Genomic DNA, 18,572 nt, shown 5'->3' with positions numbered 1-18,572 from the left:
CTGTGTAGCACTTGAATAAAATACGAAATAAAAGAATATTTTAGCTGAGCGGCAACAAAGGCTAAGCGCGCGGGAGCATTTCAGTTACCGTGTGGCCAGCTTAGCAGGAACAGTGCTTTCCACCCACTAGCTTCTGCAAGAATTTGACTAAGCAGCACTGGTGGGAAAACCTGGTTTGACTGTACTTCTCTATACTTTGTCTAAAATCCTGTTTCACCACCAAATTTACAGAACAGCTGAATGGCCCTTTGACTTACCAGCCTTCAATAGAGCTGAGCAAGGTCAGCACTTCCACTGTATTGGGGTCACATAGCTCCCCATTTGTGCTCATTCCAATAGCTTTAGCAATAACCTCATCATTAGAAAATTCTACTGCTCTTAGACTCAAATTGATAACTGGCACTGAGTTACTATTTGACGTGTGAACTCAAAGGAACGGAACATCTTTCAATGATCTAAGAAAGGGAAGATATTCATTTTATATAAATACCAAAGAAATTATCTGTATGTCCCACCTGTGGATCTTTTGATGGATTGCTTGATGATTTCACTTCCCAGCACAGAAACATTCTGAAAACGTTTTGCCCTCTCTTCGAAAAACCATTCACCAGTGACCTCCCTCAACTGCCTGTAATGAGGAAGATCAACGTTCATGCAGTTTTTATGCCCACAAAGTAAGAAAATAAAATTCTGCTTTTACATTTGAATATGTTGGTCTCTGAGTATTCATTATAAAGACTGCTAAATAATTTTTCATTTATCAGATATTCCTGAGAATCATACCATATGAAAAATAATTGGAGACATTACAAACAAATTTCAATAGAAACTTAACGACATTCAACTAGAATTTTAATTCGGTTTTTGTTTTAATGGCATTATTTTAGAGATAAAAAAATAAACTCATTAATATTGTGTTCAAAGACACACAAAGTTATACGTCTTGCAGGTTGGAATGTTAATGAAAGGCACTTCTACCATCAATAGTCCATAGAATTAATAATATTGTACAAGCAATTGGAGAGTACATTATTATTATTATTATTATTATGTACTCTCCAACTGCTTGTACAATATTTGTTTTGGGTAGGTCTCCACTATTAAAGATGCTGTATTGCACAAATCCATTTGGATGGTAATGCATTAGCACTTGTTAATCATGCATAACCACTTCCTATTCACTTGCTATCTGTATCCTTTTGTGGCATGGGCAAATATTGCTTTAGCATGAATCTTATACAATGAACTTGAAAACCCAAAATACTATAAGTACACTTTAATGCCACAACAGTCTGAAGCGATTGTACACTTTGAATTCCTTCTTCATGCAAAACTTTTTGCCAGCTGACATCATATGGTTAAGATGTTATCATGTTCTAGGATACTTGAATGTAAAGTTGATTTTAAATAAAGTGCCAGACACTACATTTATTCTACACCCTTACATCTTATACTTCCCTATGTTATATCTGTTAGGTTGTTCTACACATTTAGCTGGATGTGATGCGAAATTGAACTGATGGTGTGTTGCCAACAGAACAAAGGAGGAAAATCTAACGTTGTTACAGGGAAGGGAATCCGTTTCATTCAGCACTGGGGAGCAGTGGATACGACTCAGGCTGTGTTACCTAATGAAACAGACCGAGGTTGATATGGCTGCCTGCACAATGAGTTTCTAAATATTTTACCTACTTTGATGGTCAATAAATTCTTTATTTTGCTGTGTAATTGCATCTTTTGATAATTTGGTAAATATACCACTCCTTTATTGTGGAGGAAGCACTCACTCCTAATTGGTGCTAAGACTATTAACCATCTGATTTAGAGGTGAAAATTCCACAACTAATCCCTACATTTTCCTCCATCTCAGTAGCTGAACATTTTCTTACAGACTTCTTCTATTTCTTTAAATGTATTTTTCCCCTCAACTCCACACCTCGTTCTTTTTGCTGTGAGTGTTTATCGATACAACATGGAGTAGGCTCTTGCAGCCCTTTCAGCCACGTTACCCTGCAACCCCACAACTCTGATTCACCCTAACCTAGTAACAGGACGATTTTACAATGACCAATTAACTGTCCCAGTACGTCTTTGGATTGTGGAAGGACAATGGACCCCATGCCTTCCTAAGAAATTATTTACAGAATGGCACTGGAATTGAATTCTGAAATTCCCCAAGCTACAACAATGTCACACACTTATATATCACCATTATGCCCAGTATATATCAAGGTGAAAGATATACATTTTGATGTATATCAGGTCCCCGGGTGTTAAGCTTGTTTATTTATCGAATGTCTTTCCCAGAATACAAAACCACCCACTTAGAAGCATAAATACTTTTTAATCAGTTGTTGCATTTATTTATTCACCTGCCCAACCCCTCTCTCTCTCTCTCTCTCAGTAACAGTAATACAACACTGCAACAAATTTAGATTAGTGTCAGTAGGGCAAAGAGCTGGAAATAAATCTTAACCAAATCTGGCAGCACCGGTAGAAAGAAGTAGTTAATGTTGTGGGTCTATTACCTTTGTCAGAATTTAAATTTCTAAAACCTGTAGTTTTAAAAGATATATATATATACATACATACACACATAAACGCACATTTAGGGATTGTCCATTCCCTTACCACGGCTCAGATTTTTAAAATAATGTAATATTTTTGTATGAATTTAATGAGGGTAATGTTCACATGCAGGGTCTGGGATGTTATACAGCAAGAAGAAACACCCGGCCTTTGTAGGCCCCCATAATTTCATTCCTTTGATGTCAATTTTTCCAAGCAATGTGGTTGAGAAGGATGGGCATTAGCCACTGTGGCTCTATGCTTGAGCTGAAGATTTCAGGGCACTTGGAAACAAAAGGGTTTTAATCCAGAATACAGGCATGTTTCAGAGGAAAGGTTCCTTAATTTAAGCAGAAGCCAGATAAACACACAGAGTAAAATCTTATGCTGATAACTGGAAGAGGAAGGATGGGAGGCAGCTCAAGTTGAGCATAAACACTAGCATGAACTGTGTGCAACTCCAAGACATTAAGTAATTTATTTTATTGAAATACAGCTTGGAGTAGGTGCTTTTAAACCTTTGAGCCGCGCCACCCAGAAACTCACAAATTACCACCAGCCTAATCACGGGACAATTTACAATGACCAAATAACCTAACAACTGGTACGTCTTTGGACTGTGGGAGGAAACTCGAGCAGCTGGAGGAAACCCACATGGTCACGGGGATAAACTTACAAACTCCTTAGCAACAGTGGCGGGAACTGAACTCACTGTAGAGCATTGTGCTAACCACTATGCTACTGTGAACTAATTGAAAACAAAAACATGGAACCAGGAATAACATATTTTAGTTTTGCTTTTACTTTAGCAAGGCACACATGTATGGCATGGTGGCGAAAAGAAATATGCTATATGTATTTTTACAGAAAAACTGCAATGTATTATCTTAGAACCATTGTGGGGTTCACATTGTTCATGGAACCAGGCCCTGCACTTACTAGCAACCACCCATTTACACTAGTCCCACTTTATTCTCCCCACATTTCCATCAGCTCCGCCAGATTCTACACCCAAGGCATGAAGTAGGGGCAATTTACATTGGCCATTAACCTACCACCCCACGTGTCTTAGCAATCCGGCAGGATATCTGACCACACAAGGCAAAACCATGTGGTCAGAGTGAGACTGCAAACTCGGCAATGGCAGTAAGAATTATACCAAACTATAATCATGTCTTTTTGCCTCATATCTGTAAAGAAATCAGTCCATGGAAATTAAATTACTTCTACTTCTTTACAAATTATCGTTATTCAAAGCAATAAAGATAAATGCTTAAGTGCATTTAAATATATTCACATTAATTTTAATAACTCCTGAATTGAAAGGAATCTAATGGTCTGCATACATACCACTGGAAGCCCAAGGCACCATTATTTAAGTTGGCTTCATTTAAAGTGGAACATTAAGATTTTTGTTGTAATAATAGCTAGGTATCACAATTGACTGTGGATATTATACCAGGCATCTCTTAATAGTCTGTTTTAATGGACATCACCATTTGTTATCAGTTTTACTTTAGAAATCTATGTTATGATGATGTGAACAACTGTGCAATTATGAAAGACACACGGTGGCACAAAGCTGAAACAGACATGATTTTCATGATGTTTCTCCCTTACCATATACAAAAAATTGTCACAAAGTATTTCACAATGACAGCACCCAAATAATATGTCATGGCAAGAATGCTTTTTTTTAAAAAAGAGCATCTGTCAGAAACTTTGGCAGTTCTTGTTAATAATTAAACATGTACATAGAAGAATTCATTTTCTTCCAAAATCAGATAGAAGTGACGACATATTAAATTTCCATAATGTGGACATTGACAACTGGTAACCAGGGATGACAGCAGCGTTTGTGACAATAACTAGCTGTAGCTGTGAATGTGCCTGAGTCTCAAAGGAGCCCAACTGAAGTTTAGGGTTAGCCTTCTGGTTAATACTTGCATACAAATTAAATACATACGCAATTTTAGCACAAGCTGTGCATTTCCAGCTCCCGTCTTTGATGATAACACGGCATTCCGCACACACACGATCATTGCACACCTGACACAAGTCCCCTCTAAAGAAGATCAGGCCAAGTGTCTTCTGGCATCGTTTACAGACTCTTTCATTAACTTGCTGCCTTCTTCGATTCACCCCAGCACCACGGATTTTGATGAGCTCATTCTTTAATTTCCTGTAATAAATCAAGAGTCTGCTGTTAGTAACTGACAAATTGGTAAAACTCAACCATCAATTTATAAATGCAGCTTTTGTTGACATAGAAAATTAAAAACGGCATGCACTGGAAAATATCTGATCTTACCACTAGACTAACTTTTCTGATTGGTATTATTTAATGTGAGCTGTAAAACTGTATTTGGGGGAAGAGAATCTCCTTGGATGCCAGCCCAAGGAACATTGCCAATATTCAAATTGACAGTATCTACAGTATTATACTTTCAATAGAAATCAAGCAGACAGCAAAAGATTTTAGTAGTTTCAAGAATCAGTTTCTAGTTCATCACTATACAAGAAAGACAGTACCTTTCAGTTTCATAAATGTTAAAAGATGAGACTAGAGATCTAAAATAGGCTGAAACACAAGGGATTCTGCAGATGCTGTAAATATTGGACAACACAAAATGCTGGAGGAACTCAGCAATTCGAACAGCATCTACTGAGTAAAATAAACAACTGGCATTTTGGGATGGCTGTTTATCAGGACTGGAAAGGAGGAGGCAGAAGCCAGAATACGAAGGTGGGGGGCGGTGGGAGAGCAGCATAAACTGGCAGGCACTAGGTGAAACTGAGTGGAGGAAAGGTAGGTGGCTGGGGGAAAGGGGGTTATGAAGCAAGAATCTGGGGGAGCATTGGTGGGAGAGATACAAGGCTGAAGAAGGAGGCTGATAGGAGAGGACAATAGATCATGGAAGTAGGCAAGGACATGGGGAACCATAGGGAGGTGATGGCCAGGTGTGGAGAAAAGGTGAGAGGACAGCTAGAGTTAAGAATAGAAAAAAAAAACAGGAGAAGTGGGGGGGGGGGGTGGTAAAATGCAAGTAAAGAAATCTTAATGTTAACTGTTAAGTCAACATATATTGCAAACATTCTGCTTCCAATTATCTGTTCCATCAAAAATACTTGAGTAGAAGCAAAAGTTGGCATCATCTGTCAATGCTTGAAGTTGTGAGTGAGAGAGCAAGATCTTGTCGGGTGGGAGACAATTGAAAACAGCAGAGAGTCTTAACTGAACCAGTAAAAAGAAGTGAGTTGGCCAGTGATAAAAGTTTGGCTCAGCAGCCTTGGTTGAGAACAGGTATAGGCTAAAGGTGCTTAGTCTTTTAGACTCATTTAGATAATTGTAGAACTTTTGCTTAGAAGTTAGAAGCAAAGCTACAATGAGGGTAGGCAAGACTGTAGTTAAGTCAGTGGAATGTACCTCCTGTGAGATGCGGGATTACAAGGTCCCTCACAACCTCCTTGATGGTGATGATGATGGCTACTGGATAAAGTAAAGGAAATGGAGATGGCGCTGGATGTACTCAGAACCATCCAGGTGGCTGGAAACCTCACAGATGAGATGCTTACCGAGGTGGTCACACCCAGAGTGCAGCTTCAGATCGTAGATGCATGAGCACCCGGAGGAGTAAGCCGTCAGTCCAGGGTTCCCCTGTGACCATCACCCTCAGCAACAATACACTCCTTTGGATACTGCCAGGGGAGGGGGTTGACATATCAGGTAGCCAGCTCAGAGACTCAGCAGAGAGGGGTAAAGTCAGGTAGGGCAATAGTGATAGGAAATTTGATAGTTGGGAGGATAGACAGGAGATCATGTGACAAATGGAAACGACACCAGGATGGTGTGTTACCTCCCAGGTGCTAGGGTCAAGGACGATTCAGAGCAGTTGCAGTATATTCCGGGGGGGGAGGGGGGATAAACAGCCAGAGGTGGTGGTGTGCATTGGTACCAGTGACATAGGACTTGCATAGTGAGTTTAAGGAAGAGGCTGAAGGATAGGACCTCTGAATTAGTAATCTCTGGATTACTTCCAGAGCTATATGCTGGTAATGGCAGGGATAGGATGAAAGTACAGTTGAGTGAGTGGCTGAGGATCTGGTGCAGGGGGTCAGAGGTTTTGATTTCTGGATCATTGGGATCTCTTGTGAAAGGTATGTCCTATACAAAAAGAATGGGTTACACCTGAACCTGAGGGGGACCAACATTCTTGCTGGCAGGTCTGCTGGAGTTGTTGGGGAGGATTTAAACTAATTTGGCAGGGGGATGGGAACTGGAGTGACCGGGATGAGCAGAGGGCAGCCGGTATATAAGTAGATGATGTGTGTTGTGAGATTGTGAGAAAGGACAGGCAGATGATAGAGCAAAATTGTGGTCAGTGGGATGACTTTAAGTATAACATGGAGGTAAAATTGAAAAGGGTGGTGAATACAGGACTGAAGGCATTATATCTGAATGCACACAGTATATAGAATGAGGTAGATGATCTTGTAGCAGAGTTAGAGATTGGTAGGTATGATGTTGGACATCGCTAAGTCATGGCTGAAAGAAGATCACAGTTGGGAACTTAATATCCAAGGCTACACATTGTATTGAAAGGACAGGCAGGTAGGCAGAGAGGGTGGAGTGGCTCTATTGGTAAAAAAAATTACATCAAGTCCTTAGAAAGAAGTGACATAGGACTGGAAGATGTAGAGTTCTTGTGGGTGGAGTTAAGAAACTGCAAAGGTAAAAAGACCCTGATGGGAGATAAGTACATACCTCTGAACAGTAGCCAGATGGTGGGATAGAAATTACAGGGGGAGGAAAGACGTGCAAAACTGTCAATGTTATTATAGTCATAAGGGATTTCAATGTGTAGGTGGATTGGGAAAATCAAGTTGGTGCTGGATCCCATGAGAGGGAATTTGTAGAATGCTGATGGGCTGGCTTTTTATATAAAAAAAACTTGTGGTTGAGCCCACTAGGGGAAAAAATTCTGGACTGGGTGTTGTGTAATGAACCAGGTTGGATGAAGGAGATTAAGTTAAAGGAACTCTTAGAAGGCAGTGATCATAATTTCATAGAATTCACCCTGCAGTTTGAGAGGAAGAAGATTGGTATTACAGTGGAGTAAAGGGAATTACAGAGGCATGAGAGAAGAGCTACTCAAAGCTAATTGGATGGGAACACTTGTAGGGATGATAGCAGAACAGCATTGGCTTGAGTTTGTGCAGCCATTTTGGAAGGTGCAGAATAGGTACATCCCAACGATGAAGAAATATTCTAAAGGGAGGATAAGGCAACGCTGACTGTTAAAGGAAGTGAAAGACAGCATAATAAGAAAAGAAAGGGCATATAATATAGCAAAAATTAGTGGGAAGGTAAGGACTGAAAAGCTTTTAAAAATCAATAGAAGGCAACTAAAAAAGTCATAAGGAGAGAAAAGATCAAACATGAAGACAAGTTAGCCAACAGTATAAAGGAGGATACAAGAAGTTTTATTGGATATATAAAGTGTGAAAGAGAGGGGAGAGTGGATATCCAAATGTTGGAAAATGACACTGGAGAGGTAGGCATGGGGAACAAAGAAATAACAGTTGAACTTTGTAAGTATTTGGCATCAGTCTTCACTGTGGCAGACACTTGCAGTATACCACAAATTTGAGTATGTCAAGAGAGGAAGTGAGTATTATCACAATTACCAAGAAGAAAGTATGCGGGGTGTGAAGGAGATAAGATGCCTAGATGAGATGGAGAACACCACAGGGTTCTGAAAGAGATGGCTGAAGAGATTCTGGAATCATTGACGTGGATAGGCTTTTTCCATTGAGAGTAGGGGAGATTCAAACAAGAGGACATGAGCTGAGAATTAGGGGGCAAAAGTATAAGGGTAACATGTGGGGGAATTTCTTTACTCAGAGAGTGGTAGCTGTGTGGAACGAGCTTCCAGTAGAAGTGGTAGAGGCAGGTTTGGTATTGTCATTTAAAGTAAAATTGGATAGCTATATGGACAGGAAAGGAATGGAGGGTTATGGGCTGTGCAGGTCAGTGGGACTAGGTGAGAGTAAGCATTCGGCACGGACTAGGAGGGCCAAGATGGCCTGTTTCCGTGCTGTAATTGTTATATGGTTATTAGTAATGAGATACTAGTATGGATAGAAGACTGGCTGATTGACAGGAGGCAAAGAGTGGGAATGAAGGGGGGTGTTCTGGTTGGTAGTTGGGTGGTGTGTCACAGAGATTAGTATTGGGACCACATCCTTTCATATTGTATATAATGATTTGGATGACAGAATTGATGGGTTTGTAGCCAAGTTTGTGGAAGATACAAAGATAGGTGAACTTGCCTGAATGAGACCCAAGCTTTGGAATACCATAATGGGTAGGAAGATCATCTGAGTAAATAATTCCCTTTCTACTCCTTTCCCAATCCTTCCATCACAAGCACAGTTATTGACTTCATCAGGGTACAATGTACTGCTGAAATTGCACTTGAATACCCAGCTGATCTGACTTTAATCAAGGCTGCTCAAGGCTGCTATAACCCATTTGAATACTCCGTGGAGTGCTTTTGTACTTAAACACGTTTTCTTTTCCTGATTGTATTTTCCCTGCTTTTACTCTGGTATGATCCTACACTCTCATTTCCTATTTCATTTCACACTCAGATTTTAAAAAAATCAGATTCCACCTTCATGACTCCTCCAATAGCTCTGAGTTTCTAAACAATCCTGTTTTGCCCATCACCACTATAGGTTTACAGCGGATGCAATCTCATTGGCTCTCCACTCAGCCTTGGATCATCTGGACAATAGCAATACCCAACTCAAGCTGTTGTTTACTGATTACAGCCCAGTATTCAACATAATCACCCCTCAGTTCTACAAACACCAGATCCTGGGCTACTGACCCTTCCTCAGCAACAGGATCCTCACGAAGAGAACACAGTCAGTGAGGATCGGAAATAACATCTCCTCCTCATGGACAATCAATACTGGTGCACCTGAAGGATGCATGCTTGGCCCACTACTCTACTCTTTCTACCCCCAGAATTATGTGGCTAGGCACAGCTCAAACACCATCTATATATTTGCCAATAGCAAAACTATTGCTGGCAGAATTTCAGATGGTGACGAGGAGGCATACAGGAACGAGATAGATCAGCTAGCTGAATAGTGTCACAACAACCAACTTGCACTCAACATCAGTTAGACCAAAGAATTGATTGCAGACTTTAGGAACGGAAGTGCAAGGAACACACATCAGTAATGGAAAGGGTGAGCAGTTTCAAGTTCATGGGTGTCAACATCTCTGATCATCTATCCTGGGCCCAATATCTTGATGCAATTACAAAGAAAGCACAACAGTGGCTCTATTTCATTAGGAGTTTGAGATTTGATATGTTACCAAAGACTCTTGCAAATTTCTACACGTGTACCAATAAGAGCATTTTAACTGGTTGCATCACATTCTGGTATGGAGGGGTCACTGCACAGGATTGGAAAAAGCTGCAGTAAGCTGTAAGCTCAGCCAGCTCCACTAGACTTCCCAGCTTCGTGCACATCTTCAAGAGGCAATCCCTCAGAAAGGCGGCATCCAGCATGCACAACATGCCCTCTCCTCATTGTTACCAACAAGGAGCCTGAATGTTTCTGAAACAGCTTCTTCACCTCTGCCATTAGATTTCTGAACAGACCGTTAACACTACATCACTTACTTCTTACTACAATTTATGATAATTTTTGTATGTATTGCATTGTACTGCTGCCACAAAACACCAACATACCATATGCTAATAATAACAATAAATCTGATTCTGGTTTATAGGACCCTTGTCCCATTCTGGCTCAGAGGGTGCCAAATCCCTCTTTTCTACACAACTTTTTCAGTCAGCCGATCATCTTGCTGATATTGTTATCCTAATGGAAATCAGCATGTGGTGAGATCCGTAATCCCTGGATTACCATCCATGGGGTGTTAATGCTATTTAATTGATATTACTTTACACTTGGACTGCCGTTTATGAATGACTTTAACCAACTTATCAGTCCATCTCATTATGTTTCAGTTGAGTAACAGTTACATTCTATTTGGGAAGAGTGTGTATTCCTGTGTGATGAGGACAATGAGTTGAAACACTAGTTTCTTTTCTAATACCTGTATCAATTGAAACGAAAGATTAGGTATTATACCAAAAATCAAAAACTCTGGAAGGGGTATAAACTCTTATTGTTTTAACCAACATAACCTGATGCTGCAATATTGAAAAATAGCAAAAAAGAGGAAGTAACAATGTTTTATAATGGTACATTACTGTTAACAACAGTAATTCACTCCCTTTGTGGGTTAAATTACATTCCTAAATTGTTTAACAGTCAGATCCAAAATGAATCAAGGGATGCAGCATAAATGAAGTGTTTTAGTAAATGATAGAATTATACTATTTTGTGATTGATTTCCTCCTACAAACTAGTTTTGTCTTTCTGAAGCAGGAATGATTTTTGGATTTTTTTTAAAAGTTTGAAACAGTACCACCATGGCTGACAAGGGAAGTCAAAGCTATTGTAAAAGCAAAAGAAAGGGCCATACAACAAAGTAAAAATTAGTGGGAAGATAGAGGATTGGGAATTTTTTTAAAAAAACCTACAGGGAGCAACTAAAAAATTTGTTAGAAGGGAAAAGATGAAATATGAAAGCAAGCTAGCAAATAATATCAAAGTGGATCGTAAATGTTTTTCCAAGTATGTTAAAAATAAAAGAGAAGTGAGTGTGGATATAGGACAGCTAGAAAACGAGGCAGGAGAAATAATGGGGGACAAGGAGATGGCCGATGAACTAAATGAGTATTTTGCATCATTCTTTACTGTGGAAGACACTAGCAGTATGCCTGATGTGTGTGAAGGAAGAGGAGTGGGGGCAGTTACTATTACAAGAGATAAGGTGCTCAAAGAGCTGAAAGACCTAAAGGTACACAAGTCACCCGGACCAGAGGAACTGCACTCTAGAGTTCTGAATGAAGCAGCGTTAGAGGTTGCGATGGCATCAGAAATGATCTTTCAAAAATCATTGGACTCTGGCATGGTGCCGGAGGACTGGAGAATTGCAAATGTCACTCTACTCTTTAAGAAAGGAGGAAGGCAGCAGAAAGGAAATTATAGATCAGTTAGCCCGACCTCAGTGGTTGGCAAGATGTTAGAGTCAATTGTTAAGGATGAGGTATTGGAGTACTTGGTGACACAGGACAAGATAGGACAAAGTCAGCAGGGTTTCCTTCAGGGAAAATCCTGCCTGACGAACCTGTTGGAATTCTTTGAGGAGATTACAAGTTGGACAGATAAAGGGGATGCAGTTGATGTTGTATATTTGGACTTTCAGAAGACCTTTGACAAGGTGCCACATGAGGATGCTTAGCAAGTTAAGAGCCAATGGTATTACAGGAAAGTTACTAACATGGCTAGAGCAATTGGTAGATTGGTAGGAGGCTGCAAGTGGGAATAAAAGGATCCTTTTCTGGTTGGCTGCCAGTGACTAGTGGAGTTCTGCAGGGGTCGGTGTTGGGACCACTTCTTTTTATGCTGTATATAAATGATTTAGATGATTGAATAGATGGCTTTGTTTCCAAGTTTGCAGTTGATATGAAGATTGGTGGAGGGGCAGGTAGTGTTGAGGAAACAGGTAGGATGCAGAAGGACTTAGACAGATTAGGAGAATGGGCAAGAAAGTGGCAAATGAAATACAATGTTGGAAAATGCATGGTCATGCACTTTGGTAGTAGAAATAAATGTGAGGAATATTTTATAAATGGGGAGAAAATCCAAAAATCTGGGATGCAAATGAACTTCGGAACCTTTGTGCAGAACACTCTAAAGGTTAACTTGCAGGTTGAGTCGGTAGTGAGGAAGGCAAATGCAATGTTAGCATTCATTGCAAGATGTCTAGAATATAAGAGCAAAAATGTGATGCTGAAGCTTTATAAGGCACTGGTGAGGCCTCACCTTGAGTATCGTGAACAGTTTTGGGCCCCTCATCTGAGAAAAGATGTGCTGGTATTGGAGAGGGTCCAGAGGAGGTTCACAAGGATGATTCCAGGAATGAAAGGGTTATCATATGAGGAACGTTTAATGGCTCTGGGTCTGTACTTGCTGGAATTCAGAAGGATGAGGGGGCATCAAAGATTATGGTGAAAAGGCAGGGGAGTGCGACTAAATGGGAAAATGGATCAGCTCATGATAAAATGGCGGAGCAGACTCAATGGGCCGAATGGCTGACTTCTGCTCCTTGGTCTTATAGATCTCATTGAAAGCTTTCGAATACTGAAAGGCCTAGACAGAGTAGATGTGGAAAGGATGTTTCCCCACAGTGGGAGATTCTAGGATAAGAGGGCACAGCATCAGGGTAGCGGGCCACCCCTTCAAAACAGAAATGTGGAGCAATTTCTTTAGCCAAAGGGTGGCAAATTTGTGGAATTTGTTGCCACATGCTGCTGTGGAGGCCAGGTTGTTGGATGTATTTAAGGCAGAAATTGATAGGTTCTTGATTGGACATGGCATCAATGGCTGCAGGGAGAAGGTCAGGAACTGGGGTTGAGAAGGAGGAAAATAAAGGATCAGCTGTGACTGATTTTCACTGATTCTTCATATTTTTACAACAGGGTCCAATAAGCTGCCCAGTTCTGTCTGACTAAATGTTACTGGAAAAGTAATCACCATAAAGGGCATCAATGGCAAATGCCAGTTTCCTTTAAAGCTTTGTACCACAACATGCAATGTAATAGTTAGTTCTGTGTATACAAGTTGATAAATGCAATCAATCATGTTGCTGTGCAATAGTATCTGATTGTAACCAGATAATTATCTTCAGGCTCTTCTGTGTGAAAACATCAATACATTCAATAAAGATCCTAAGGGGAGTAAGGGGCAGCCGTGGCTGATGAGGGAAGTAAAGGGCAGAATAAAAATAAAAGGGAAGCATAAAATAGCATAGATGAGTGGGAAACCAGAGGACTGGGAAGCTTTTAAAGAGCAACAGAAGGTAACAAAAAAGGCAATACGCCAAGAAAAAATGAGGTACGAAGGTAAATAAAAGAACATAAAAGAGTATACAAGAATATAAAAGAGGATAGTAAAAGCTTCTTTAGGTATGTGAATAGCAAAAAAATAGTTAAGACCAAAATTGGGCCATTGAAGACAGAAACGGGTGAGTTTATTATGGGGAACAACGAAATGACAGATGAGTTGAACAGGTACTTTGGATCTGTCTTCACTAGGGAAGACACAAACAATCTCCCAGATGTAATAGTGGCCAAAGAAACGAGGGTAAAGGATGAACTGAAGGAAATTTATATTAGGCAAGAAATGGTGTTGGATGGACTGTTGAGTCAGAAGGCTGATAAGTCCCTGGGACCTGATGGTCTGCATCCCAGAGTACTTAAAGAGGTGGCTCTAGAAATCATGGACGGATTGGTAATCATTTTCCAATGTTCTGTAGATTCAGAAACAGTTCCTGCTGATTGGAGGGTGGCTAATGTTGTCCCATTTTTCAAGAAAGGAGGGAGAGAAAAAACAGGGAATTATAGACCGGTTAGCCTGACGTCAGTGGTGGGAAAGATGCTGGAGTCGATTATAAAAGAGGAAATTACAACACATTTGGATAGCAGTAGAAGGATCAGTCCGGGTCAGCATGGAATTATGAAGGGAAAATCATGCTTGACTAATCTTCTGGAGTTTTTTGAGGATGTAACTATGAAAATGGACAAGGGAGAGCCAGTGGATATAGTGTACCTGGACTTCCAGAAAGCTTTTGATAAAGTCCCACATAGGAGATTAGTGGGCAAAATTAGGGCACATGGTATTGGGGGCAGAGTACTGACATGGACTGAAAATTGGCTGGCTGACAGGAAACAAAGAGTAGTGATTAACGGGTCCCTTTTGGAATGGCAGGCTGTGACCAGTGGGGTACCGCAAGGTTCAGTGCTGGGACCGCAGCTGTTTACAATATACATTAATGATTTAGATGAAGGGATTAAAAGTAACATTAGAAAATTTGCTGATGACACAAAGCTGGGTGGCAGTGTGAAATGTCAGGAGGATGTTATGAGAATGCAGGGTGACTTGGACAGGTTGGGTGAGTGGGCAAATGTATGGCAGATGCAGTTTAGTGTGGATAAATGTGAGGTTATCCACTTTGGTGGCAAGAACAGGAAGGCAGATTACTATCTGTTATGCCTGCAGCCCCCTCCTTTGTGAGAATCGCAAGATCACTATTGATTTGGGTCAGGAGACCCAGGAAGTGAGCGAGAGATGTGTGGAATGTCTCGTTCCCCGGCGATATAAAGCTATGGGACATGGCCATTGTCTCTTGAAGACGAACTTGTGGATTGCAATACTGTGCTACGTGGAAGCCCTCAGGCAAAGTGAGCTGGTTGAGGGAGGGACTGCATCACCCCCAACCAGATTGACATCTCCGACCCTGTGAGTCAGGATAAAAGAGGAACAGCCCCTCAGACGCACCAGAAGAAACGCTAGCGATCCCGTAATAGCGGAAGCCATTGGAAGGAGGCCACGTGCGTTCGGTTCCGTTTGCCTGGAACTGGTGGCTTGTACCACAGAAAACGGCTTTTAGCTAACAACGGGGAAACCAACTCCCCACGACTCAAAGGACTGGCACCATAAAAGACCTGGGCAAGTTAAACCGTCTCTCTCTTAAACCCAAAGAACGCTGCAGCTTGAACGAACTAACAGTGACTTTTATATTTCCATCGGACAATACATTATCCCCTAGACAACGATAGAGCTATTTCTTATTGATTATTATTGTACCCGCGCTTTTAGATTTAGTATTGATGACGTGTATTATCTGTATGTTTGCATTAACCTTATTTTTGTGCCCCTTTATCAATAAATACTGTTAAAAATAGTACCATCAGACTTCAACAGACCTCTCTATCTTTGCTGGTAATTGACCCAGTTGTGGGGTTTCGTAACATATCCAAATGGAGTCAAGTTAGGAAAAGGGGAAGTACAACGAGATCTAGGTGTTCTTGTACATCAGTCAATGAAAGCAAGCATGCAGGTACAGCAGGCAGTGAAGAAAGCTAATGGCATGCTGGCTTTTATAACAAGAGGAATTGAGTATAGGAGTAAAGAGGTCCTCCTGCAGCTGTACAGGGCCTTGGTGAGACCCCACCTGGAGTATTGTGTGCAGTTTTGGTCTCCAAATTTGAGGAAGGACATTCTTGCTATTGAGGGAGTGCAGCGTAGGTTCACAAGGTTAATTCCTGGAATGGCGGGACTGTCATATGTTGAAAGATTGGAGCAACTGGGCTTGTATACACTGGAATTTAGAAGGATGAGTGGGGATATGATTGAAACATATAAGATTATTAAGGGATTGGACACGCTGGAGGCAGGAAGCATGTTCCCACTGATGAGTGGGTCCAGAACTAGAGGGCACAGTTTAAGAATAAGGAGTAAACCATCGGCCTTTTTCACCCAGAGAGTGGTGGATATGTGGAATGCTCTGCCCCAGAAGGCAGTGGAGGCCAAGTCTCTGGATGCATTCAAGAGAGTTAGATAGAGCTCTTATAGATAGCGGGGTCAAGGGATATGGGGAGTGGGCAGGAACGGGGCACTGATTGTGTATGATCAGCCATGATCAAAGTGAATGGCTGTGCTGGCTAGAAGGGCCGAATGGCCTACTCCTGCACCTGCTGTCTATTGTCTATTTTGGAATTTGGATCTTCAGTTGCAAAAAGAATTCTTGTAATTATTTTCTTTTGCATTGCCTGTCAGTATTTATTACTATGATTTTGGTTTTGCAATATTATGACAGTAAGAACAATTCTCTTTTAAAATGTGCATATTGGCTATTAACTTAATTATAAATTGGGAAGTTGTTTAAAAACTTGCTGGAGGGTGCAGCACCTTTCATTTCAGTCTTAGGCCATTTCAATTTCATAACAAAAAAGTTCTTTCACGGAGTGGAATGTGGCCAAATGAGGTAGCACTGTCGGAGTGACATCATATTGCTATTTTTCCCATTGTCGATATGCCTCACAGCAAGCAACTAATGTTGCTAAGGTTAGCAGAAGGGCTTTAATAACGTAGGCATCCTGCTCCAGTGAGTTGTATAATTTGTCAGTAAAGCCTAATGCTTTTTCCTGAGCCAAAGATACCAGAGCACCAGAGTTGGAAAGTATTTGATACAAGACTGGTATATACCAAAAAGTGAATAGGTACCATGATAAACAATTAATGTTAAAAATGGGGTAACACACAAAACAGGAAAGTTGTAAGACCGCAAGGGATTGAGATTATAAAAGTCAGGAAGTTACACAAGGATACAATGAAAATAAGCTTGAAAATGGAATGTTGCATAAAGGTAATTTTTAACATGCACATAAAAGTTGATGGTGGTTTTTAAATGTTTAAGAGGAAGAACAGGAGGAGGAATGTTGACCCATTAAGTAGTCATTATCAAGATTGAAATTGGCAATATGAAGTTGACAAGTTTGTTAAATATTTGTCTTCCATTTTTACATTGAACCAAGCATAAGTGAAACTGTAAATAAAAAAGCTTCAGGAAGGAATTGAATCAGCATCAGATTTATTGTCAGTAACATACAGCATGTCGTGAAATTTGTTGTGTTGCAGCAGCAGTGCAATGTAAGACATAAAAATTACTACAAGTTACATACATAAAGATCCATACATACATAAATAAATTATTGCAAATGAAGGATAGCCAGTGTGTTGATGAACCATTCAGAAATCTGACGGCCGAAGGAAAAATTGTTTCTTTAGGTTCCTGTGTCTCCTTCCCATTTGCAGTAATGAGAAGTGGACATGTCCCAGATGGTGAAGGTCTTTGATCATGGATGCTGCCCTCCTAAGGTACCGGTTCACATGGATGTTTTTGATGGTGGGAGGGTTGTGTCCAAGATGGACATGGCCTCCTGCAGCATCTTGCGATCCTCTGCACTGGAGCCTCCGTATTAGGTGGTGATGCACCAGTGTAACCCCTCAATGAGGCCTGGTGTGGGTTCTCCTGACTGCCTCTTCCCGAAATCCATAATCAATTCCTTAGTCTTGCGGACCATGAATGAGAGGCTGTTGTTGCCAAATATATCTACTTAGGGATAAATACCCGAAATCCATAATCAATTCCTTAGTCTTGCGGACCATGAATGAGAGGCTGTTGTTGCCAAATATATCTACTTAGGGATAAATACCCGAAATCCATAATCAATTCCTTAGTCTTGCTGACCATGAATGAGAGGCTGTTGTTGCCAAATATATCTACTTAGGGATAAATACCCGAAATCCATAATCAATTCCTTAGTCTTGCTGACCATGAATGAGAGGCTGTTGTTGCCAAATATATCTACTTAGGGATAAACACAGAATAGGCCCTCCTGGCCCTTCAAGCCATGCCGCCCCAGCATTCCCACAATCCCATTCAACCTAATCCAATCACGGGACAATTTACAACGACAAGTTAACCTACACGATACTTTTTCGGACTGTAGGAGGAAACCAGAGCATTAAGGGAAAACACACATTCCACAGGGAGAACATACGGAAGCTCCATACAAAACAGCGCTGGAATTGAACTCCAAGCTGCAGAATGCCCTGAGCCATAACAGTATCGCACTAACCACTACACTACCATCATGCCTCACCTTACCCAAAACCTATGTTCTTTAGCATTTGACCTTTCCACCCTGGGAAAAAGACAGACTATCCAACGTCTCATAACTTTATACACTTCTATCATGCCTCCCCCTGAGCCTCTGACATTCCAGAGAAAACAATCCCAAGCTTGTCCAATCTCCGCTTATATTCTGCAATCTGGGCAACATCTTGTATCCTGAACAAAGCCTCCACATTCTTCCTCTGAGGTGGTAACCAGAATTAAACATATTTGGCCCAGCCAACGTTTTATGCAGCTGCAACAATGACTTGCCAAATTTTATATTCAATGCCCTGAACAAAAGGCAAATTAATAAGCACTAACTCCT

The 18,572-nt window shown here is 40.8% G+C and overlaps 1 protein-coding gene across 2 annotated transcripts in view; it reads right to left on the bottom strand.

Annotated features, from left to right (window-relative positions):
- sytl5 (synaptotagmin-like 5) overlaps positions 1–18,572 on the bottom strand; it is a 182,020-nt gene that overhangs the window by 42,616 nt on the left and 120,832 nt on the right. For both annotated transcript variants that reach the window (XM_059968237.1, XM_059968236.1), the window contains 2 exons: positions 4,535–4,750; positions 516–628 (listed from right to left, as the gene is read on the bottom strand). In XM_059968237.1, coding sequence (XP_059824220.1) covers positions 516–628; positions 4,535–4,750 — 329 coding nt within the window. The remainder of the gene's footprint in view (positions 1–515; positions 629–4,534; positions 4,751–18,572) is intronic.

This window comes from Hypanus sabinus, chromosome 4 (genome assembly GCF_030144855.1).
Source record: "Hypanus sabinus isolate sHypSab1 chromosome 4, sHypSab1.hap1, whole genome shotgun sequence".
Classification (NCBI taxonomy): domain Eukaryota; kingdom Metazoa; phylum Chordata; class Chondrichthyes; order Myliobatiformes; family Dasyatidae; genus Hypanus; species Hypanus sabinus.
Note: the sequence above shows the minus strand (reverse complement) of the source record. Positions and strands in the feature narration are given on the sequence as shown.